The sequence below is a fragment of the Coenobita brevimanus genome, chromosome 79 (genome assembly GCF_032717465.1).
Source record: "Coenobita brevimanus isolate Jiangsu-jjx chromosome 79, ASM3271746v2, whole genome shotgun sequence".
Lineage (NCBI taxonomy): Eukaryota > Metazoa > Arthropoda > Malacostraca > Decapoda > Coenobitidae > Coenobita > Coenobita brevimanus.
The window spans coordinates 7534804-7559653 of NC_137032.1; the positions used below are offsets into that span (position 1 = coordinate 7534804).

The following is a 24850-nucleotide window of genomic DNA, read 5'->3' on the forward strand; positions in this document are numbered from 1 at the left end:
CTATTTCCTTTAGAAGTTCTGACACAACGACCGCCGTTGAGGCAGGTGTTGTGTGCACAAGTGTGTGGATAACTAGTTGGTGCGTTGCAGGTGAGAGCGTGGCTGAGGCGAGGGGTCACCAGGGAAGTGGCGTTTAGGTCAACCACCTTAAAATGGAACAACCTTTATTACTAAGATGAATACGTGAGTGTATACAAGTAATTGTGTGTGTGTGTGTGTGTGTGTGTGTGTGTGTGTGTGTGTGTGTGTGTGTGTGTGTGTGTGTGTGTGTGTGTGAAGTCATGTAATGCTTCAATTAAGAGATTGTTTTATTTCTTTATGAAATTAGATATGTTATCGTGAAAACTGTGGGGAAAATATCAATGTTTTTGCTACCTAAACCCACCCATGGTTACACGCAAGTTCTTCATTTAAAATGGTCTATTAAACAGGGAGAAGAATGCGTGATTCTGGGAAAGGATGCCTTAACGTGGTGGCAGTGATGTAAAGGGGTGGATTCGCTGCCTGAATATGCAAATGCCAATGTGTTCCCTCTGCCCCGCCAGAAGAATGATGGATAATAGGAGACAGGCATACCAAACTGCAGTCCACCTGGTTCACGGCTAGATAAAGGATAATAATACAACAATGTACCACTGCAACTCACATGCTATACTAAATACTTATATGATCAGGTATTCATTAGCATTACTAGTAATAATTAAATACACGGAGGTTCTAATACAATCCATTCAATAGGATGGTTCCAGTAGAATCGATGATTGATTTTTTTAATGCAAGGAAAAAAGAACCAAATGTCCGAAGACAGAGAGGATCTGTTCATTTCGAGATGCCTGAGCACACAGCACACTGCATTTGAAAGACTGGAGGTTATAGGCGGTAGGAATTGCAGACAGAGGAAGACAGTTCCAGAGTTGACCTGTTGTATACGAGAATCAAATATATGATCATGCATTCTTTACTATTCATAATAACCTCTCTCTCTCTGTCTCTGTCTGTCTGTCTCTCTCTCTCTGTACACGCACACACACATTCATACATCTAAACCTATATCTATCAGTCAATCAATCAATCTAACTATATCTGTCAATATCTATGTACTTCATATATATATATATATATATATATATATATATATATATATATATATATATATATATATATATATATATATATATATATATATATAAACAGATAGATAGATAGATAAATTGATAGAAAGACATAGACAGGTTTGTTTGTTTGTTTGTGTGTGTGTGTGTGTGTGTGTGTGTGTGTGTGTGTGTGTGTGTAAACATTAATACTCCACGAATTTCACAATACCAGCGCGGTCCGACATTCTTTCATACACTGCTGTCCACCTGCCTGTAGCGGGAGGGCGATGGAGGCCAGTGAGGTGGCGGTGGATGGAGTGTTGTGGTCCTGGGTGGCGATGGGGTGGCGGTGTGTGGTGGGGGCCGAAATGGAATTTTGTACACACACTCTTAGCCCCGTCGTAGCCTCCAGCTGTAGTTGAGTAGAATTTCGTATTTTTACTTTGCTACGAAAATTTTGTGTGGTATCATGTCATAAAATACTGACTGATTTGAATTATGCACGTTCTGTTACCACGGTACCTTTTGTTAATGCAAAATAAAGATTTTTTCAGTTAATCATGATAATTTTTATATTCTCCAATAAACATGGAGTAAATGTCCAAATATATAAATTGATTGCAGTTTTAATTTCGTGCGGACTTTAAACAGCAATACAACGTTAGTCTATATCGTCACCACCCTATTAAAATAAATAACTTAAAAAAAAGAGAGAGAGAAGAAGGAATAATAAAAGAGATTATGAAACAAGAAGCAAGTAGCAGTGCTTAAATCTTCGTTGTATATATATATATATATATATATATATATATATATATATATATATATATATCTGTAGTCAGCTATTAGTCGTTATGTATTCTTGGCTCATTATCACAATCCAAACCACTGACAAGTATTTTCATTTTGATTCCTTCATGAAAGTTATGAAGCTTATTCAATGTATTGAGTGGCAAGATAAAAATACTTGCACTACTCTCGTAGCCATACAGAGTTCAGTCATTCACCTTTCTCGCTGACATAATGATTCCTCAAAGTCAGTTTCTCCGTTTTCCACATGTTCGCGTAAAATTCTAACTCATGTTGCACAAGTCTGCGTACATTCTACTTATGTCTTGTCACATTTTATCCTTTGAATCATTTCGGTTGGGTGCTACACACCAATAACTTCTAAGTACCCCAGCCCTTTTTCTTTTGAGCTAAGAGACTTTCTAGTTCTTTATTCTACGCAACTGACGTTGCCAACATGGATTCACCAACAGTTTTATTCCACTGCTCCTAAACTTTGAATTCTCATTCATCTGTGGGTGGTGGTGGTCAAATGGACAGAGAGGTAATTTGTCGCCATAAAAGACCTGAGTTGGATTTCACGCTGGGGATGGGGAAAATTTGATGAATTAAATATCTTTAAACCTTACTTAACCTCCAAAAAGTCTATTGATATATCATAAAAGTACTCCTGCTAATACTACTGAAGCTGTCGTGAGTAAGAGCTCTAGTTATTTAATATGGACAGTGGGTATTACCGTCAAGTGGTGACATAATTAAGAAGGTGTGTGGCACGTAGGAGGTCTGCTGGCCATTAAAGACCCGTTAGTCAAGTCTACTTCAAAACAGAAAACATAATTTCACCCAAAATGAGTCTAGAGCTATACATGCACACTATTAAGTCATTCTAATGAAACTTCCGCATTAGGATTTACTCGTAAATTCAGTAAATAGCTCTTCAAAGCACTATGCAGCTTCCTATTTCGTCAGTCCATTTGAAACCACTTACACTACTCGCTTCAGCATAGTAATGGCCGACCTGATTTAATCTGTCTTCACAATATTGTTAGGTCCTTGTCCCATACTGCCACTGGCCCCAGCAGCAGTAGATCAGTATCGTATGGGCATTCCCCAGTGAGTTGTTCTTCCTAGAGGCAGCCTTTCAGTGTACAACAACACAGCAGCACAGGTACTGTAAATAAACACTGGCTTTTTAAGTTCACTGTCTTTATTTTCCAAACAATTACACTTAATGCATGCCAACTTCACTATTTTCACAAGCACCCAAGATACTGTTAAGTCCCCACCCCACAATGCCACAGGCTACAACAGCAGTAGTTCGGCATAGGAAGGACGTTGCCCAGTGAGTTGTTCTTCCTATGGTCAGCCTTTAGGTGTACAATGTACAGTACACAAGATCAGCTCAGTGTGGTGAATAAACACTGGCTGCTTAAGTTCACTCTCTTTATTTTCCAAATAATTACACTGAATGCTTGCCAACTTCACTTCACTGTTCTTACAAGCACTGGAGCTATACAGACTTTACTAACTGCTGTTACACTTAATGCTTGACGACACTTCACTCTTATTACACAAATATCGATATACAAACGTCACTGCACTGACACTGCACTGCACTTAAATTGAAACCAACTGAACCTGAACTAGTCTCTTCCCGGACCTTATATAAGATTGCATTATTCGAGAAACTTCTAGAACAAACTCGACGGTGCAACAGTTAACAGTTACCAACTAACAGACATCAAAACATGCCAGAGTTTTCTTACATTACATAACACTGTAAATTATTTAGAATACAAACTTAAACTCAATTACATAATTTAACAATCACGTAAATAACACATTACTGAGATAAAATGAGCATAAATATTAATGCATAACTTATGAAATAACTACGCTCACAAACAGCAGGCAAACTGGCAACTCTGACTCGCACCGAAACCACTGTAAAAATCGGGAAGCAACGAGAAGCCTCTCGAACACCCAACTGGCAAATCTCGCTTCTTAGCACTACCCACTCCCTACTTCTTTGTCATCCCAACAAAACTACACAGTACATGCAAACGTAAACCTTAATCCTAATGAAACATCTAGCTATACACAAAATAATCCTTCAACTTATTAGCTCTTCTTCTGTGCTGCTTCCGACGACGTTCTTTCTCCTCCACACAGTCCACTCCTGGAAGGTCTTGGTCGTCTTCCTGATGCACTTCTTTTGGGAAACTGTCACCATCCTCTTGCACTTCAGCTCCTCGGTCCTCTTCAGCATCCTCGGCTGCGGGAGAGCACGATTCCTTGGAGATGTCCCAGCTGAATCGTCCTGGCCCATGGTACTGCCACAGACAATTCATGTGTACCACCTTTGGGCGAGACTTTCTGCCTCCCCGAATCTGATACGTTATGTCTGATAGGCGGTCTAACACAGTGTAAGGCCCATCACATGGGCTCTGCAGCTTCGGTGTCTGTCCCTTCTTTCTCTGAGGATTATATAACCAAACCTGATCATCATCCTTGAACCACACCTCACTTGCCTTGGCATTATACTTGCATATCATCACCTCTCCCGAAAGCTTGAGGGCTCCTCGCACTTGATGATGTACCTCTACCAGTCCTTCCTGAAGCACCTTCAGGAAAGGCTGGTGGTGTCTGTAGGCAACTCTTCACCAGGTGGTCTTCCCATTAACAAGTTAACGGGTAAACATAACTCATGGCCTAACATCAGTTTTGCAGGGGTGTAGCTGGTAGACTCATGGGACGCAGACCGATATGCCTTCAGCTACGCAGGTAACTTCTGGTCCCATTCTGTTTGTCCATCTACGCAGTACATGGCCAGTTCTTGTCCAAGGGTCCAGTTGAATTTCTCCACCATCCCATCTAACTGTGGCCTTAGTGGGGTCGTCCTAGTCTTCTTGATCCCCAATAACTTGCAGCATTCACGGAACACAGCAGATTCGAAGTTTCTACCCTGGTCTGAATGTAGGTCTTCTGGCATTCCAAAAAGACAGAAAAACTGGTCAACTGACACTTGAGCAACAGTCGCAGCCTCCTGATTGGGGATGGCATTGGCTTCTGGCCACTTTGAGAAGTAGTCCATGGTGACACATATGTACTGATTTCCTCTTTCAGTGACTGGCAGAGGTCCAGCAATGTCCACCGCGACTCCATCGGTGCACCCACTTGGTACAGCTGAACAAGGGTGTAACCACGTTCCTTGGGTCCCTTCTTGGCACAACACACATCATAGGCCTGACACCACTCTTCAACATCCTGATGCATGCCAATCCAGTAGAACTTCTGTTGCAGCCAGCTTACAGTTTTCTCCACTCCCTGATGCCCACTAGCGATCTGGTTATGAGACTCATCCAAGATCTTGGACCTCATTTTCTTCGAAACCACCAGTTGCCAATACTTGCTGAGGCCATCGCGTGTCTCCAACTGACACTCCAGTAGCCCGTTATTCAAACGAAGAAGGTGCCACTGACTCCGGTAGCTCTTGGTTGCAGGGCTTAACCTGGAATCTTCTTCCCAAGATGGTCGCACTGTACTCCGCTGCAGCCACTCTAGCACTGGTTGTAAATCTGCATCTTCCATCTGTATCTTCTACTCAGGTACTCAGCATCGAAGCAGGCCTGGTCACAACCGTACGGCAGCATTTCTTGCCAAGATTCCCATTCCTACTACACTCTTTGCCATCTGTTCTTCTGTCTTCTCACACACAATTTATCAAGGTTCTCCTGCATTTCTTCAGTGGTGGAGCTTCTTGGGAAAAATTGGCTGGTTGTTGCCTCTCGTCACCAGCCTTCATTAATTTACTCTCATCCTTCTCAATGGGACACTCATAGCCGAAGCGTCCCACCTCACCATATATCCAACACCCGTTTGTCGCAATCAGGGATTTCCTTGCACTGCTCTGTTCTTGTTCCTCCTTCCATTTGTGACAATCCACCTTCCTGTGTTCCAGCTTCCCTCAGAATCAGCAGCCTCCTCTGTGCTTTTCCTGTTCCCTCTTCCACTTGAAGCAATCCTCTTTTCTGTGTCCTGTCTTTTCACAGTACCAGCAACTTTCTTCAAATTTTTTCATTTCATATACCTGCCCCTTTCTTGCCTTGAATCCTACACTACGACCTGTCTGAAAAGTGGATGTACTGGACCTGACATAGGTCTCAAACTCTAGAGCCCTGGCTAGTGCTTCTTGCATGCTTCTGGGTTGTGCCTGCTTCACACGCACTTTCAACACTGCATTGTCAAGAGCATCGATCAACTGGTCCCTCAGAAGAATACGAAGGGTGATCAGAAAGTAATGACAGTTCGTGCTATAACATGAAAACCTTGAATGATGGGAGGTAGGGGAGCAAGGAGAGTGCAGAGTTGCCTGTCCTTACGAGTTTGAACATGTCGCCGTATGCCTGACTTTTCTTGTTTTATTGTTGTGAGTGAATGCTTCACTCTTGTTTTTGCTCTCTGGCCAGAAACGTGGATTACTCGAAAGAAGGCTGCAGGTTCTACATTTTTACGAGGTGGAAACTGGGAAAGAAAGCAACAGAGATTCGAGGGGAATTATTACAAGTTTATCCAGACACTACTCCTTCCCTGGAAACTGTTTCCCGCTGGATTCGTGCTTTCACAGCAGGAAAAACTGAATTGAAAGATGAACAACGCTCTGGACGCCCCCGGACATCCGTGACCGAAGCAACAACTGTCCGTGCACGGTCCATCATTGACGAGGATCCAACTGTAACTCTTAGGTTCTTAGCCTTGGAGCTTGATATCAGTTATGGGAGTGCATAATGACATCGTGCATGAACAATTACACCTGAGGAAGAAGTGTTGTCGATGGATACCCCATTTGTTGACTGATGAGCAAAAGGCTGAACGGGTGAGGATTTGTCATGTCTCGCTTGCTGAATTTGAACCAAATGGTCCAAAACGGTTCTCAGATGTTGCTACTGGAGATGAGTGTTGGATTTCATTCTTCACAACCCGTGACAAGCAGTCAAACATGGTGTGGTTGGGCGATGAAGACCCTCGACCTCAGATTTTGAAGGAAGGATTTTGCAGCCGGAAGCGCCTTTTCACCATCTTTTTCAATTCTCAAGGACCAATATGCGTGGATGTGATGCCTGAAAAGTCCACTATCACAGCCCAGTACAACACAGACCAGGTCCTTCCACAAGTCTTGGAACACGAGGCCAACACCGCACCAACCCGCCGTCGGTCTCGCCTTTTGCTGCACCACGACAATGCTGCACCCCACAAAGCTCGCCTCACTATGCAGTACCTGGAACAAGGTATAACTCTGCTCCCCCACCCACCCTACTCTCCTGACCTGGCTCCCTGTGACTTTTGGTTGTTTCCAAAAATTAAATCTGCCATCACTGGGAAGCAATTTCATCGCATCCAAGACTTGGCACGGACCGTCAATTCAGAACTCCGAAGTATACCGTCTTCAGAGTACCACGCTTGCTTCATGAAGTGGAGAAAGAGAATGGAACGCTGCATAGAGGTTGGAGGGGAGTACTTTGAAGGAATGTGAGTCATAGTTTGATAGTTCTTCATGCTAATAAAAGTTTATGGACTCACTGTCATTTCTTTCTAATCACCCCTCGTAGCCGACAGGTTAGGTGCTACTCCAGGGTATGCCTTGTATGCCATATTCTCCAGGTTATGAGCAAGCTGCTGTAGGGATTCTCCTCAAGCCCATACACGGTTCCGGAATCTTGCTCTGTAAACCTCAGTCTGATACATGGTTCCATATCTGCGCTCCAGCACTTCTACTAGGGACTGATAACTGTTCCTCTCCATCACTGACATCTGGCCCAGAATTTCCATTGCGGAACCCTAAAGGCTAGTAGCAAGCTGCACAGCCCTCTGCCTATGATCCCAACCATTCTGATCTGCAAGTAACTCAAACTGTGCAGGGTAAGCTTCCCAAGATACTCTACCATCAAATTCCTGAGATTTCTTTTTAATTGGACCCCCATTATAGCCATTCACTTCACCTGTTTGGGGCCTAAAACTGGGGCATAATAATTAAGGCCAGGACTTAAAACTTCTGCAATCTGATTATTAAACCTTGTAATGCTACCATTACATGCTTGGGATCTGTCAAGATTCACCATACACTGTCCATTCCTTTCATATGCTCCCTGTACAGTAACCTGAGGCTCAGCAGTGCAGTATTTCTCAACAGCCTCAATTTGCTCACTAATTATCTTCACATGGACGACTGCATGCTTCAACTGGCTATCTACATGCTGTCTGCACTCCATCACAATTCCCTCACTAATCTTTAGCTGGTTGTCTACATGCTGTCTGCACTCTGTCACTATTCCCACGCTAATCTTCAGCTGCTTGTCTACATGCTTCACCTGGTCGTCTAGATGCTGTCTGAACTCCATCACGTTATTGCTTACCTCACACTTTTGCTGCTGTAGCTCAGCATATACCTCCTCCTTCAGCTGCTGCTACCACTTCCTTCATTGTCCCATGAAAGCAACCAGCTGTCCTTGCATCCTCAATTGTAATTCCTTCTGTTGCTCCTGTAATGCCTCCTGAAACTGTTCATATCGTTCTTTCTGTTCCTCATTCTGTGCCTGTAATTGTTCTTTGAGTTCTTTTTGCCCTTCATTCTGTATCTGTAATTGTTCTTTGAGTTCTATCTGTCCTTCATTCAGTGCCTGCAGTTGTACACTTTGTGCCTGTAATTGTCCTTTGAGTTTGTATCCGAGCTCTTTCTGTTCTTCACTCTGTGCCTGTAGACGGGCACTTTGTGCTTATATTAGCTTCACAATTGTCGCCAGGGAATTTCCTCCTCCTGCCTAGCTCGAAACCTTGTCTGCACGCCCCCTGCTTCCATGTCGAAGGTTTGACTCACTGCAGCACTTAATCCACACTCTTGACACCAGTGTTATGTCCCCACCCTACACTGCCACAGGCTCCAACAGCAGTAGTTCAGTATAGGAGGGACGTTGCCCAGTGAGTTGTTCTTCCAATGGTCAGCCTTTAGATGTACAGTACACAAGATTAGCTCAGGTGTGGTGAATAAACACTGGCTGCTTAAGTTCACTGTCTTCATTTTCCAGATAATTACACTGAATGCTTGCCAACTTCACATCACTGTTCTTACAAGCACTGGAGCAATACAGACTTTACTAATTGCCATTACACTTACTGCTTGATGGCACTTCACTGTCATTACACAAGTACCGAAAATATACAAACTTTACTGCACTAGCACTGCACTGCACTTAAACTGAACTGAAAACTGACTGAACCTGAACTAGTCTCTTCCCCAACCCTATATAAGTTTGCATTATTCGAAAAACTTCTAGCACAAATTCGACGGTGCAACAGTTAAAAGTTCTATCTATCTATATACCTAGGCTGCTTCCCCCAAGGAAAGGGAGGTAGCCGAGACAGGACGACTCACTCTCCATTTACTCATCCATTCAAACACATTCATTCGCATCTTAGCCCCAAAGGGGAGAACGGACAGATCCTCACCGCATCACACCGCACAAGGGTCAACTGCGCAATGCAATCAGTGACATCCACAGCAGGGCCCGACAGCAGAACTGGTTTACCCCTGCCACATCATAATAGACCCATCCCCTTACCCGCACCTGACCTGACTAGCTGATCAGACCAAATGCGGGAGAATATCCCCTCAGGGCTGCGTCATCACTTATTCATTCACAATTTCTCTCCATTTATTTCTGTCACGCACAGCCACTCTTCCTTGCTCAACAGACATCCCTCTCGCATCCAGCGCTCTCTTCACACTGTCCATCCATCCTATTCGTGGTCTTCCTCTCAGTCTCACGCCTCTCACATCAGATCTAGTTATCTTTTTCACCAATCGCTCATTATCCATTCTCTCCATATGCCCAAACCATTCCAACACCCTCTGCTCAACTCTACCAGCCATCTCCCGAACAACTCCAGTTCTCCTTCGCACTTCATCATTTCGCACTCGATCCATACGCGTCACTCCACACATACTCCTCAGACATCTCATCTCCATTACATTCAAACTTTTCCTCTCTGCTACACCCATATTCCATGTTTCAGCCCCATATAATGCAGTCGGTTAAAAGTTACCAACTAAAAGACATCAAAACATGCCAGAGTTTTCTTACATTACATAACGCTGCAAATTATTTAACATAAAAAATAAACTGAATTATATAATTTAACAGCCACATAAATAAAATATTAATTGCGAATAAAGAGCATAAAAATTAACTCATAACTTATTAAATAACTACGCTCACAAACAGCAGGCATACTGGCAACTATGACTCATATTGAAACCACTGTAAGTATTGGGAAGCAGCGTGAAGCCTCTCGAACACCCAACTGGCAAAATCTCACTTCTTAACTCGAGGCGTCCTGACGACATAAGGATACATTGCCAGTTGCCACATTTTGTCAGAGGGACACCCAACAATGTATCCATACGATTTGCAATTGCACATTTTTCAAGTTTCATGGATGATTTTTGGTAGGCATATGTGAGAGACCTTCCTCTACCCAACACCAGGCGGGGATAATGCCTGGCCCCACCTGATCCCCCTCCCTCCCGCACGCCATTTTCTCGGCAACTCACCTGTTAGCAGTGACCTGACCAGTATAGACATGTCGCACCACGGTCTCTCCAGTAGCGAAATTCAAGGCGAAAGTGATTCCCGAGGTGGAGGACAAAGGAAGAAACAAGCCAGAGAAAGAAAGAAGCAGAAATGATGAGGCGGTAACGTCGTAAAAGAAGGTGCCATATGTTGATGTGTTTGGTGAGTGAACAAAGCCTTTATTGCCTATATTATTATCTGAACACCAATATACTCTTATACTACATATAAATTCGTACCAGATAATTAAATATCTAACCAACTATGAATGGTTTGGAATAGTTACCCCTCCCATAGAAAAAGTGTTCTCTGGAGCCTGGCCTGTATTTATTATTATTATTTATTTAATTTATTACGCAACAGCGTCAGACAGTACATGTGAAACATGATACATATGGAATCCTCGGAAACAGCTATGGACATATGAATACATATACATACATACACATACACATATATACACATATACATATATACACATATACACATATACATATATACACATATACACACATACATACATATGCATATACATTTACACACACACACAAATAAAGACAAAACTCATAAACATGTAGGAACATTACATGGAGGTATATGCCACACAGGGCACAGTGAGCTACTTAAACCCGCCAAAACGAGGGTGACGCACCAAGAGTTCTTCTAAAACTTCGTGGTTTAATAAGTGTCGACACACCACATCAAGCGGCTGGCCCTGGGGCAGCAGGTGTCGAACGGTAGGGCACTCCAGGCAATAATGCTCTATACTGTCGGAGCGAGGCGAGTGGCACAAGCAACACTCAGCGAAGGGAGGCTCCCTTCCAACCCGGCGACCTGCCACTGTTGCCGGTAGCCCAGCCTCAGACGAGCAGAGACAACATTGTGCCTCCGAACCATGAGACCCCGGCGACGGTAGGAATACTTGAGGCGGCAGACAGACTCGTAATGGTTGATGGACACGCTGTAGGGCCTCTCTGCATCTCTGCGGCGTCGCACAGGGAGGAAAGCAGCGGTGCGAACTCTGGAGAGGTAACAAGTCAGGGAGAGAGGGCGACAATCACCACGAGGAGGCAAACGGCAGGCTTCCTTCGCGAGTCTGTCGACTGTGGTATTGTGGCGTAAACCAACATGAGATGGCACCCATATAAATATGACAGTCAAGTTACGATGAAGCAGTAAAGCCAGAAAAGATAAGATCAGTTGAACAACTGTAGATTGTGTAGGCCGAACACTGGATAGGGACTGAAGGGCAGGCTTGGAGTCGCATATGATGACAGCATTTACTCCCCGTTGGCAGACAAGACTAACAGTATCCAGAATGGCAAACAGTTCACACAGTGTGGAGCTGGAGTGATCACGGAGACGTCGGCCAACCCAACCCCCTGGGGGTGGTTCCAAGTCGGGTGAGTAGACAGCACCACCAGCAGCACCATCCGATTGCAGTGACCCGTCAGTATAGAGGTGATATGGAGCTGTGATAGAGGACGTCACTGTCGCCACGTGTTCCAGAGCCAGCTGCAGCTGTAGATAAGGTGGGTCAGACCTGGAGGTGGGAGTGAAGCTCACCTCTGGCATAGGCAGCACCCAGGGTGGGGGGGGGTTGGGGGGTACTTCTGCAACAAGAACATCCAAATTAAGGCTGCAGAGCATAGAGGAAACAGATTTAATAAGAGCACGTCCACTGCGCAGAATAGGAGGAACTGGGGAGTTTGGTCTCAGAGAAGTCCTGACTAACTGAGAGTAGTGGGGTGAAAGTTGTGGGAAATGGAGGCACTTGACAGTGAGGCGAGTGACATTAGAATAAATTCTTTCTATTAAAGGCGGAAGCCCCAGCTCACGCTGCATGTTCACTATCCTGGTAGACATGGGACAGCCCAGAATTACTCTCATTGCTCTATTCTGAAATTTTTCTAAAGGCTCCAGAGCAGTCCTAGAAAGCTGAATCAAGGCAGGGGAGAGATAGTCAACAACAGAGCGAATGAAAGTAATATAGACTGTCCTGGCCACATGGATGGAGATTCCCGAAGAGTTGTTGGTGAGCCACTGAAGTGGTGCGAGTCGGTGTTGGAGGCGATCCAACAGGTCACGGACGAAGGGATGGCCCTGGCGCCTGGAGGGGGGAACAGCCGAGATCTTAACAGGTGCCCCCAGGTAGCGGTACTGGAAACACAAGGGAATGACAGTCCCTCCGATGGTGAAGTCAGGCAGAGCTTGAGGAGGGCGGCAGGAGAATATTCTGCTCTTATCTGGGGAAAGAATAATGCCACAATGAGAGGAAGCCACATAGAAGGAGTCAAGAAACCGCTGGAGATCCCTTGGCGAGGAAGAGTGAACACAAATATCATCGGCATAGCATGTAATCGTAGTTCCAGGAATATTAGGGAGAGAAGTGAGCAACCGATGCATCAGTACATTAAACAAAAATGGGCTAAGAACACCCCTTGTGGCGTACCAAGATGAAAACTGCGTCGAGGACTGTACACACCACTGAAAAACACGCGAGAGGTCCTATTACTGAGATAGCCCTGAATCCACCGCAAGAGATTACCCTTTATCCCAAAGTTGACAAGTTGATCCAAAATGATGTCTCTGTTAGCTATATCGAAGGCACTCTGAAGGTCGTGAAGGCCACCACACTGTCCCGGGAGAGGCGAGAATACAAGTCAACGAGGCAGTGGTGCGTGCTGCGCTGAGGAAGGAAACCATACAGATGTGGAGAAAGGCGGTCCTGAAGCCTGTACATGAGACGGTTGAGTAAGATCCTCTCCATCACCTTGCAGAAACAAGAAGTAAGGGAAATCGGCCTGAACCGCCGTGCCAGGCTTGGGGATGGGGACAATTGTACTGCTGGTCCAGGCTCGTGGTACACAACCGTCTCTGAAACAAAGATTGTACAATTTAAGTAAAGGGTTACCAGGAACTTGTTGGAGCAGACGTAGCACAGCATAGGTGATACCGTCATCACCAGGGGATGAAGCCTTACCTCGAGAGAGAGCACGACGCAGCTCCGACTCGGTTATCTCCTCTGCATCATCATCATCATCCTGCAGCAAAGCAGACATCAAACGAAGCTGACGGGCAGGAGCACAGGAAGAGAGTGCATCTTGTATGTGGTTGGGAAGACTTGCTGGGGCAGACTGTTCCGACCAGGCATCGACAAGGTTTTGAGCGTAGACAGCGGGAGTGTGATGGCGAGCAGTGGCGGGCGTCTTCTTGACAACTCGACGGATGAGGTGCCACATGGAAGCCACACTTGTCTGTTGGTTAATACTGTCCATAAACCGCTGCCAGGACTCAGTAAGGACACACTCCTGCAGTGCGACTAATGCATCCCTGGACGTTTGATAACGATGGAGTGTGCCAGGATTCGGGTTGGCTTGAAACAAGAGCCCATCACGTTCAGCCTTCTTCTTCGCCTCTTGTATACGTGCATCAAGCGTCCAGGAGTGGGCGGTACAGCGGCGCTGCAGATGTGGGCGGGAGACATACTGCCTGTAAAAATCATGAGTGGCAGAGACAAGATCAGAGTATAACTGGTCAGGTGAAGAAAGATTAAAAGTAGGTACCATCTGGGCCATATATGATATGTACGTCGGACAATACTTAGGGGGCACAGTAATGCGCAAACGAGCAGCAGGAGCAGTAGAAGCCGCAGGCAGAGAATAACGAAATCGAAGTGCGACGTGATCAGAGAATAAGGCTGGCACTGAGGAGCATTGGACCCGAGACGCTATCAAGCCGGACGTGATGACGTGATCCAGAGTGCCTCCCCGGGAGTGAGTGGCGCCGCCAGTATCCCAGCGTGCAAGGTGCTGCCTGCGGACGTAAGAAATGAGATGAAGACCATTACGATTGTGAGAGCCAGAACGATCACCTAAGTCAGGATGCCGAGCATTGAAATCTCCCATATACACCACCCCACGCACTGTAGGAGGAGGAAGAGCCTCAAGAGAGAGTCTGGCAGGGGCGGAATAGACATTACACAGCTGGAGCACGCCATCCCCAAGTGTGACCTCAAAGAGTTGGAAAGTAATGTCAGGGTCGGTGGAGTTGCGGAGAAGGCGGTGTGGTAAGGAGCTGTGTATGTAAGTCAACAGGCCATTCCTTACCAGATGGACGTACGGAATATAACCTGTAAGGGGGGGAGCTTGCCCAGCGGCAATTGGCCGGCCTGGGAACGCTTCCTGGAGAAAATAACACTAGGGTGGTGTCGAAAAACAAAGGTCTTGAGTTGAGCGAGCTTAGCATAATTGGTGATACCACAGACGTTCCAGGAGATGACATCTAGCTGGTAATCAGGAGCGAACCTTATGCTTGAAAGAAGGTGACCTGGGAGTGGAGGCAGATGAACGACCTGGGTTAGAGAACGAACCAGAAGGGAATGACTCACAGAGTTTTTCAAGGCGAGAGGCGATAGTACCCATCTTGTCGGTGAGGGTGGTGACGGTGGAGATGATGCACTGCTGAGCCTCAACCAAGGTGGAGAGTTTGTTATCCGAAGAGGCATGAGCTGCAACCAGCCCGTCAATCCTGGCTTCAAGAGCAGAAAAGCGGTCCTCGAGAGCCGTACATCGTGCCATGAGGGAGGCAACAGCCTTGCGGAGGGTCAGGTCAGGAGCCGAAGCAGTGCTGGTGGGAGGAACAGGCTGAGGTGGTGGTGGGGGTGGCCCGGGAGTGACAGCCCGAACTGGGGCCCGGCGTCGAGCACAACCATGCCACACGTTGACCCCTGGCTGAAAACAGCGTGGACACTTCCACAGAGACGTGTCCCGAGGAGGTGGGGGTTCTGAGGTGGATGCGGAGGCAGCAGGACGTGACGGCTCACCTGACAGGACACGTCCTGGATTCGTGGGCCAGCCGCACACCAGGCACACTTCGCTAAGCAGAGCAGTACCCCGGGAAATGTGTCCCACGCCCCAGCATCTGTAGCACCAAGGCTGGTCATTATGGAGTTTCTGCACCTCACACTGTGGAAGACAGGGGAGGAAGTCAAAACTAATAACTGATGGAGGTGGGTCGGAAAGGCTCCAGACGACAACAATCCGGTTAATGGGAGAACCATCCTGCATGAAACGACGGGCAGAGTACACTCCAGGATATCCCTTGGCAAGATTTGGGTCAACGTCAACAGGGAAACGGGTGAGGATGTAGCTGGGGTACTTACGTGGCCTCTCCGGTGAGTCCTGAAGAACGAGTGGCAGCGAGCAAAACTCACCAGATAAGACTCTGTTAATGATGTCCTCTCTTTGTCTAGAAATGTAGACAAACCAGGAGGTGACTGCAGCCATCTTGACTTCTGCCTTGTCACGCTGTAGTTGGAAGGCCCTGTTAACCGAAGACAACCATCGCAGCTTCGTATCCGTGGAAGGGTCGCCACTGAAGCAGAGCTTGACGTAGGCATCTCTCGGGGCAAATGCAGGGCGGTGAGACAAGGGCCGGGAGTGGGAAGAGGGAGAAATACCAGCAAGAAGCTGAGGAGGCAAACAGACAGGCACATCACGCACAGATGAGTCACCTTTGGCAGTCTTGGTGACAGGAGGCACACATTCACCGTCAGGAGAGTCCTCCACAGGCCGCTTGTTAGAAGTGGACGGGGTGGAAGACTGTATCCCATGATGAGTGATCAAAGACTGAAGGGGCTGTGAGGTGGCAGGCACAGGCAGTTCAGGCCAGTGGTTCACGGTAGGAGAGGCATCGTCGTCAGACATGGCTAAATCATTTTCCAGGAGTGAACCAGCGTCCGACCCCGAACACTCCATCGGGCCAGGCAAGGCCTCGACAGAACACTAGCGAAGCACTCAGCCCACACTCACAGCAGCCGGTGACTATATCAAAAATCCGAACACAAAGAAACAGCTTCGAAATACACAAGCAAGCTCCAGGAGGAGCAGAGAACGTCCGCACTCAACGCAGGCTGAAATGGGACTGTGTGAGCCTGGCCTGAGAGAACACGGTGCAAGACTGAAGGTACTGTTACTTCTACCGTATTTCTAAACTCATTGAGCACTTTCTCTCTCAATTTTCGATGTTTCTCATAAAAAGCAGAGGTTTTAGCCAAAAAACAAAAAATCTTTTCGAAAATGTGCCGGAATTCGCGAGGGTCATTGGTGAAAAATTTGCTAGGATGTGGCAGGTTAACAATACAAAAACTTCACTGACATTTAATGCTGGGCAACAACACTTCACTATTTTCACAAGTACCAAAGATATACAAACTTCACTAACTGCACTGCATTGATTTTAAACTACATCCAAACTGAAATGAAAACCCACTCAAACTTCTCTAGTCTCTTCCTCACCCTTATATAGCCATACATTACTCTCGAAGCTTCTAGTACCGGTACACTCTCGATGGGGCAACAGTTAAAACAGTTACCAACGTGGAGACATCCGAAACAACTCAGAGTTTTCTTACACTACTTAACTCTTTAAATTATTTAGCATACAAACTGAGATGAAATTACACAATTTAACAAACACATAATTAGATCATTATAAAGAAAAAGAGCACAGAAATTAAAGTACAACTTACAAAAAAACTACACTCACAAACGGCAGTCTAATTGGCAACTCTGACACGTAACAACAACAACAAAAATCGAGAATCATCGGGAACACTCCAGCACAATCTAACTGGCAAATCCCACTTCTCAACACTACCCCAACCCTAATCTTTTGTCATCCCAACAAAACTACACAATGTACACAAACATAACCCTTAATCTGAACTAAACATTTAAGAATCCTTCAACTTATCAGGTCTCCTCCAATGCCACTTCTCTCTCTCTCTCTCTCTCTCTCTCTCTCTCTCTCTCTCTCTCTCTATATATATATATATATATATATATATATATATATATAAATATATATATAAAGAGAGAGAGAGAGAGGTTATATATATATAAAGAGAGAGAGAGAGAGAGAGAGAGAGAGAGAGAGAGAGAGAGATGAATAAATGATCAGATGTGTGAAAGATTGTGAGATTCTGTGAAAAAATGTGTATTTATGGTTAATATTGAAAGAATGTATGGGTGTGAAACCGACTGAGGTCAAGACTGTCACTTTGAGAATATGAGGTGATGGTGTGAGAAAGTGAGTTAAAGTAAATGCTGAAAACAAAATGAGTACCAATGAAAGTGACACTGTGACAGTAACCATATGAAAATAATTATGATTTTGAATCTGAGTGAGCATGGGCGAGTTTGTGAGGGTGAGTTAGAAAAAGAGTTAGGGCGAATGTGAGGAAAAATGTGAATAAAAAATTAAAATGTCGAAAACTCGGGCCCAAAGCTGTCAGTGTAAACCTTAGCTCGGTATGCCTCCTCCAAGCCTTGCGCAGGGACTCGTCATACAACCTCCATGACGGGTTCATTGTGGGTGGAAATGAGATTAAAAATAAACTAAATCAGCCCCATATGTCCCTTGACCATTGACCCCTTGACCTTGCTGATTTAATCAGTTCATCGTTTTTTTAAACTCTGCCACTGACGAGTTTGGTTGAAATCCATCTGGGGATTCAGAAGATATAACGGCCACGCCCATATGACCTTGGCCTTTGACCCTTTGACCGTGTTGAACTAGTCAGTTCATCGTCCCTTCATAGGGTATCACTGCAAAAAAGTTTGGCCCAAATCTGTACTGGTGTTATGGTGATATCGTGCCTACCCTTGACTCTGACCACTTGACCATGCTGACCTAATCAGTTCATCATCCCTTCAAACTGTCTCACTGACAAAAGTTTTGTCAAAATCGGTTGTTCGGTTCAGGATATATCCCGCCTACATGATAATCTAAGTCAAACGACCTTGACCTTTGATCCCTTGACCTTGCTAAACTTTTCAGCTCATCCCTTCATACTTCATCACTGATAAATGTTTTGTTGAACTCCGTCAACGAGGCCAGGAGATATTGTGCCCACATGGATTAACTAGGTCTACCCCATATGATATTGACCTTTGACCCCTTGATCTAACTGACCTAATCAACTCATTATCTTCTCATACTGCATCACTGACAAAAGTTTGGTGGATATTCGTCAATGGGTTAAAAAGATATCGTGCCTGGAATAGTGTTACGGATACAAGGACCCATGCACGCACGCCCTGGCGGACAGACAGACCACCCAGTAAATGTCTCCTTCACCATAAGTTAGCGAAGGCATAACAAGGAAAAACTGGGTGCGTATGGGGAGAAGTGAGGGAATGAATGGTACCATTCGGGTGAAACTGTGGTCTGAGGAGATTTTGTGTGCCAGAAAGAGTAGGCTAAATGTGAAAGAGACTGAGGTTGGGCGTGAAATGAGGGTCACATGGCGTACGAACACAGGATGAGTAAGATATGCTATAAATAAGAAAAACAGTGATACGGTTTGAGGTGAATATTATTTTTTTTCTTTTTCAGACTCTGGTCGCAAGCTAGGAAGCCCGTTCACGATGTCCTGTTATCCACATACGACAAACATATATATATATATATATATATATATATATACAGTATATACCCCTGTGGCGGGGGGACACAATCTGGCCGAACTATGGGGTGGTACTACTACTCTGCGGCCAGGTTGTGTTAGGAAGAATACTGCCACCGTATTCCCTGCGTGTCGTAAAAGGCGACTAAAAGGGGCGGGGTGAGGGAACTAGGGACCCCCTCCTCTGTTTTTTAGTTCCTAAAAAGAGACAGGCCAGAGAAAGGGATGAGGGATTGAGTTATCCCCGTACCCTGAAGATTGGGTCTATGAATGTGCGTGGATGTAGTACGATTGAGGCTAAAAGGGAGGAGATTGGGAGAATGTTTGTGAGAAGAAAGTTGGATGTGTTAGCTTTGAGCGAAACGAAGATGAAAGGGAAGGGTGAGTCTATGTTTGGAAGTGTGAATGGAAGATTGTCATATGTTGATAGAGGAAGGGCAAGAGAAGGTGTGGCCTTGTTAGTGAGTCCGGAAGTACAGCAGTGTGTGACTGAATGGAAGGAGGTGTCATCGAGACCGATGTGAGTGAAAGCGAAATTTGAACGTGAGTTGTGGGTATTTGTGAGTGCATATGGGCCTGGTAGTGAAAGGGATGAAGAAGAGAGGGAGTCCATCTTGAATGATGTTGATGAGTGTCTGCAGAGTTTTGGAGCGAATGTGAATGTGGTAATGATGGGAGATCTGAATGCTAGAGTGGGAAATGTAGCAGTTGATGGTGTAGTTGGTATGCATGGTGTGCCTGGAAGAAATGAAAATGGGGAACGAATGATAGGGATGTGTGTTGAGCGAGAGATGGTGATTGGAAATAGCTGATCGAGAAGAAAGATATTTACAACTATACATGGGTGAGACAGGAGGATGGAATGGTTGTGGACAAAGCATTGATGGACTATGTGGTTGTGTCTAGGAATGTAATAAGAAGATTGTTGGATGTGAGAGTTCTGAGAGGGGAGGGTGGAGGTATGTCTGACCACTACCTGGTGGAAGGAAAGTTAAGAGTAGGTAAGAGATGGGTGAGAGCTAGGAAGGTTAGGTGTGGCAGGGAGGTTTTGAAAGTGAGTGACTTGGATAAAAGAGAGAAAATGATAGAGTATCAGGAGAAATTGAAAGATGAATGGAACGCAGTTAAAGATCAGGAAAATGGCAGTTGTTTAAAAGTGCTGTGGTGGGGCATGCAGAAGAGCTGTGTGGTGTGAGACGTGTGGGTGGTGGTGTAAGAAAAGGAACTGAATGGTGGTGCGAGGAAGTAAGTGTGGCTGTGGCTGAGATGAGACGTGCACATGATGTGTAGCTGCAGAGGAAGGATGAGGTGTCATATGAGAGGTATACGGAAAAAAGGAATAGGGCGAGAAGGGCTGTGCGTGATGCTGAAGTGGCAGCAGATGAAAGGTGGGGTAGGCGACTGGCTGAGAATTTTCAACAGAATAAAATGTTCCGGAAGGAGGTTAAAAGGGTGGAAAAGGGAAAGTCTGGGAAGGAAGAGCGAGTAAAAGCAGAGGATGGAAGGATGTTAATTGAGATGGATGCAGTAAGGAAGAGATGGGCAGAGTATTTTGAAAGATTGTTAAATGTAGAGGAGGAAAGGGTGGCTGAGATTGTGGCGGATGGAAGGGTGCAAGGAATAAATGTGTTGGGAGAGTTGAATGATTCTTTGATCACGAAGGAGGAAGTGGAGAAGTCAGTAAAGGAGATGAAAATAGGGAAAGCTGCAGGTATGGATGGGTGTGCTGTGGAATGCCTGAAGGGTGGTGGAGTGACTATTGTTGACTGGTTAGTAAGATTGTTGAATGTGTGCTTTGTGAAAGGTATGGTGCCAATTGACTGGGCAAGTGCTTGTGTGGTCCCATTGTATAAAGGCAAGGGTTATATGTATGATTGTACTAGCTTTAGGGGTATAAGTCTGTTGAGTGTGGTAGGTAAGGTTTATGGCAGAGTGTTAATTATGAGAGTTAGAGAGGCTACAGAGGGAGTGATTAGTGATGAGCAGTGTGGCTTTAGGAGAGGGAGGGGATGCGTGGATCAGGTGTTCGCTTTGAGACAAGTGTGTGTGAAAAGTATTTAGCGAAAGGCAAGGATGTGTTTTGGGCATTCATGGATTTAGAGAAAGCGTATGATAGAATTGGTAGGGAGGCTTTGTGGACTGTTTTAAGATTGTATGGACTTGATGGTAGGTTACTAAAAGGGGTGAAAAGTTTGTATGTAAATAGTATAGCGTGTGTAAGAGTGGGAAATGCTGTGAGTGATTGGTTTCCCGTGAGAGTGGGGCTGCGACAGGGATGTGTGATGTCGCCTTGGTTGTTTAATACTTATATGGATGGTGTTGTAAGGGAGGTGAATGCAAGAGTGTTAGGTGGAGGTCCGAGTCCGGTGAATGTTGATGGTGGAGTGTGGAATCTGAAGCAGCTACTGTCTGCAGATGGTATTGCACTGGTGGCTGATTCAAAGAAGAGATTGAGACAGTTGGTAGAGGAGTTTGGAAGGGTGTGTGAAAGGAAGAAATTGAAAGTAAATGAGAATAAGAGTAAAGTGACGAAGTGTACGAGGTTGATAGATGGTAGGGGGATGAATATAGTGTAGTTTTGAATGGTGAGTTGCTTGAGGAGACAGTGTTTTAAATATTTAGGGTCACATGTTGCTGTGGATGGAAGTATAGATGCAGAAGTGAAGTTTAGAATGGATGAAGTAGGTAAGGTGCTGGGAGGAATAAAAAAAAGTGTTTAGATGTCGTTCGCTTAGAATGGATGAAAAGAGATGGCTGTATGAGGGTGTTGTGGTACCGACTGCGTTATATGGGGCTGAAACATGGAATGTGGGTGTAGCAGTGAGGAAAAGTTTGAATGTAATAGAGATGAGGTGTCTGAGGAGTATGTGTGGAGTGACACGTATGGATTGAGTGCGACATGATGAAGTGCGAAGGAGAACTGGAGTTGTTCGGGAGATGGCTGGTAGAGTTGAGCAGAGGGTGTTGCGATGGTTTGGGCATATGGAGAGAATGGAAAATGAGCACTTGGTGAAAAAGATAACTAGATCTGATGTGAGAGATGTAAGGCTGAAAGCGAGACCACTAATAGGATGGATGGACAGTGTGAAGAGAGCGCTGGATGCGAGAGGGATGTCTGTTGAGCAAGGAAGAGTGGCTGTGCGTGAAAGAAGTAAATGGAGAGAAATTGTGAATGAATAAATGATGATGCAGCCCTGAGGGGATATTCTCCCGCATTTGGTCTGATCAGCTAGTCAGGTCAGGTGCGGGTTAGGGGATGGGTCTATTATGATGTGGCAAAGGTAAACCAGCTCTGCTGTTGGGCCCTGCTGCGGATACCACTGATTGCACTGCGCAGTTGACCCTTGTGCGGTGTGATGCGGTGAGGAGCTGTCCCTTCTCCCCTTTGGGGCTAAGATGTGAATGAATGTGTTTGAATGAATGAGTAAACTGGGCGTGTGTCGTCCTGTCTCGGCTACCTCCCTTTCCTTGAGGGAAGCAGCCTAGGTATATATATATATATATATATATATATATATATATATATATATATATATATATATAGGTACAGATACTGTCTACCCTCGACATATTTCTGATGTTAATAATGACAATCATGCAGTATTTACGTAATCAACGAAGAAATCTTCAGAGGAGTCACAAGTGACAGAACACGTAAGACATTAGGCCCGAATGCAAGAACAAGGCTCGAGTCGGGCTTGGGGATCGAGTTAGTCTTACGTCGGAGTTGAGACGTGACCACCAAAATCACTATGCAGAAGCAAGACACAAGCCTTGCACTGGCGGAACCTATGCCCTCATGCCCAAGCCACCAATGAGTGGGCTTGAGTCGAACCTGAGAATTAAGAAACTGTTATTCAACGATTATGTAGGTTAAATTGACGTATAAAATTAAAAATTTATCAACAAGCACCAGTAGAACAATAAACGTTGGTTATGTGATCTGTGGCAAACAATATTTTCATTCAATACAAAATATTTGGCCGCTACTGTAGATTGCGTTTTGTAAACTTATATTAAATTTAGTAATTTACCATCACCTGATGATGTTACATACAAGTGTTGCTTGTAATGCCTTATGATATTCATATTTGCCTAATGATGACATCAGTATTTATGTGCAGTACCGAGTAAGCATGATGGTTAGGACAGGACTGTATTGTACACATTACTGTAAAACTGCAATTAATATTTAGGTTCTAATACAGTTTCTTCGAGTACAGTTCATATTGTTAAAGTAATAGTACCGTATGGCTAACATTTCTGTTTCATCACCACTTACTAAATGATATGCAGGTTGCACACGTTTGTACAGTACGCTGATGAATATAACCTATTTAACTCATAAAGTAAGGCCTATTTTGCAGTTCTTATTCCATGCACTGTACTTTGCATTCCAGTAACAGTAGAGGTTTTATTAAACACTTCTTACATATGCTGCTAATAACTGTTGGAATCTGGAGGATGTAAATGGACCATGTCACTTAAAATATTGCATTTTCCTATTCGGAGACAGTGATAGATTCCGCAAGCAGTCAGTGTAGTCCTGCTGATGCAACTAGACTTGTCATTATTGGTGACTAAATGAGATTACGGCTTCTTGTTGTAAAGATAGAATAATAGAGAAAATTATGAATATTGTAGAGACAATGTTCTGCCATTCAGACAAAATAGTCTGGTGATGTTATCACTATGGCTGATGGTTTGAAAGTGGCAGTAGAGCAGCGTAGATGATGCCATCCATCTGACAACTGCCAACTAAGCATGGATGACGTAGAGGAAGTGGCCATGGTCAACAAAGATTTCCTGTTGCAATGTACTACACATATCAGTTATCTAACTTTTTTTTTTTTATAAAACCGCTCTTCTGGTTTATCGTGCCTTATTTGCTAAATTTTATATTTAATAGTCAGCATTGTGATTGGCCAGTTTGAATGCGTTTTCCGCAATCCGCAACTTGAACCAGACTTTGGAAAGTCAGATTTGAGCCTCGATTCTGGATATGGCTGAGTCAAACTGGCTGAGCCTGACTGGAGTAAGCCATGAACCTGTGTCTGGGACTTTCCCAAGCCCGACCTCCAAGTCTGACTCAAGCCTTGTTCGAGTATTTGGACCTTAGATCTTCCTAATATCTCGGCATGCTAACATTTACTACAATCTGCCCCCTCTTGTAAGGGGAGTTTTGCAGACAGACACATATTGAAACGAAAGACACTCCCCATGGTATGGTGGAGGGTGGTGGAGGTGAAAGTGTGCCCCGTCCTATTCGGTGGAATCCTTGGTAGCTCTTACCGTTACATAAGTGTTGCACAGAACATAGATTGGTTACCAGTGTGGTAATACACTGTTACTCATCCATTCCCCTATTGTTAGTTATCTACATATCTCCATGGTATTTATTTCTTTAAGAAATGCGTGCACCTAACCTTACACGTATCACAATCTCCCAGTAATCCACTTCTGTCATCTTTGTTGATTGTATTTTTATCACCTCTCCTCCCTGGATAAGTTATCAAGTTTTATCCTCTTCTGGTGTTCATTCGAAGTTCTTGTGCTCTAAGCATGTTACCTTCTGGTTGGCACCTAATCATATTTTGAAACCTCCATTTTCTGTTTACAAGTCTTAGACAGGAATCTGAATCCCAGTCTCATAACTCCTATTAATTTCACAACAATTCTGTCACTAGATGGACCATTTTTGATAAGTGACTGAGTCACCAGTTCCCTCTGCTACAGTTAATAAAGCACGGTCACTGTAAGAAAGCTCTAGAATTCAGCAATGTTAAAAGAAAATGGTTTTAGAAGTAGCTAAACGAATCTGAACGTGAATAGGGTATATCAACAGTGTAACATCACAGACACTCGTAAGT

The 24850-nt window shown here is 44.8% G+C and overlaps 1 protein-coding gene across 1 annotated transcript in view; it reads right to left on the minus strand.

The window, feature by feature from the left end:
* Window positions 1-24850, minus strand: part of LOC145408996 (putative neural-cadherin 2) — a 364003-nt gene that overhangs the window by 97279 nt on the left and 241874 nt on the right. The window contains exons 16-17 of the mRNA XM_080279567.1: window positions 1366-1506; window positions 1-146 (exon numbers count right to left, since the gene is read on the minus strand). Coding sequence (XP_080135693.1) covers window positions 1-146; window positions 1366-1506 — 287 coding nt within the window. The remainder of the gene's footprint in view (window positions 147-1365; window positions 1507-24850) is intronic.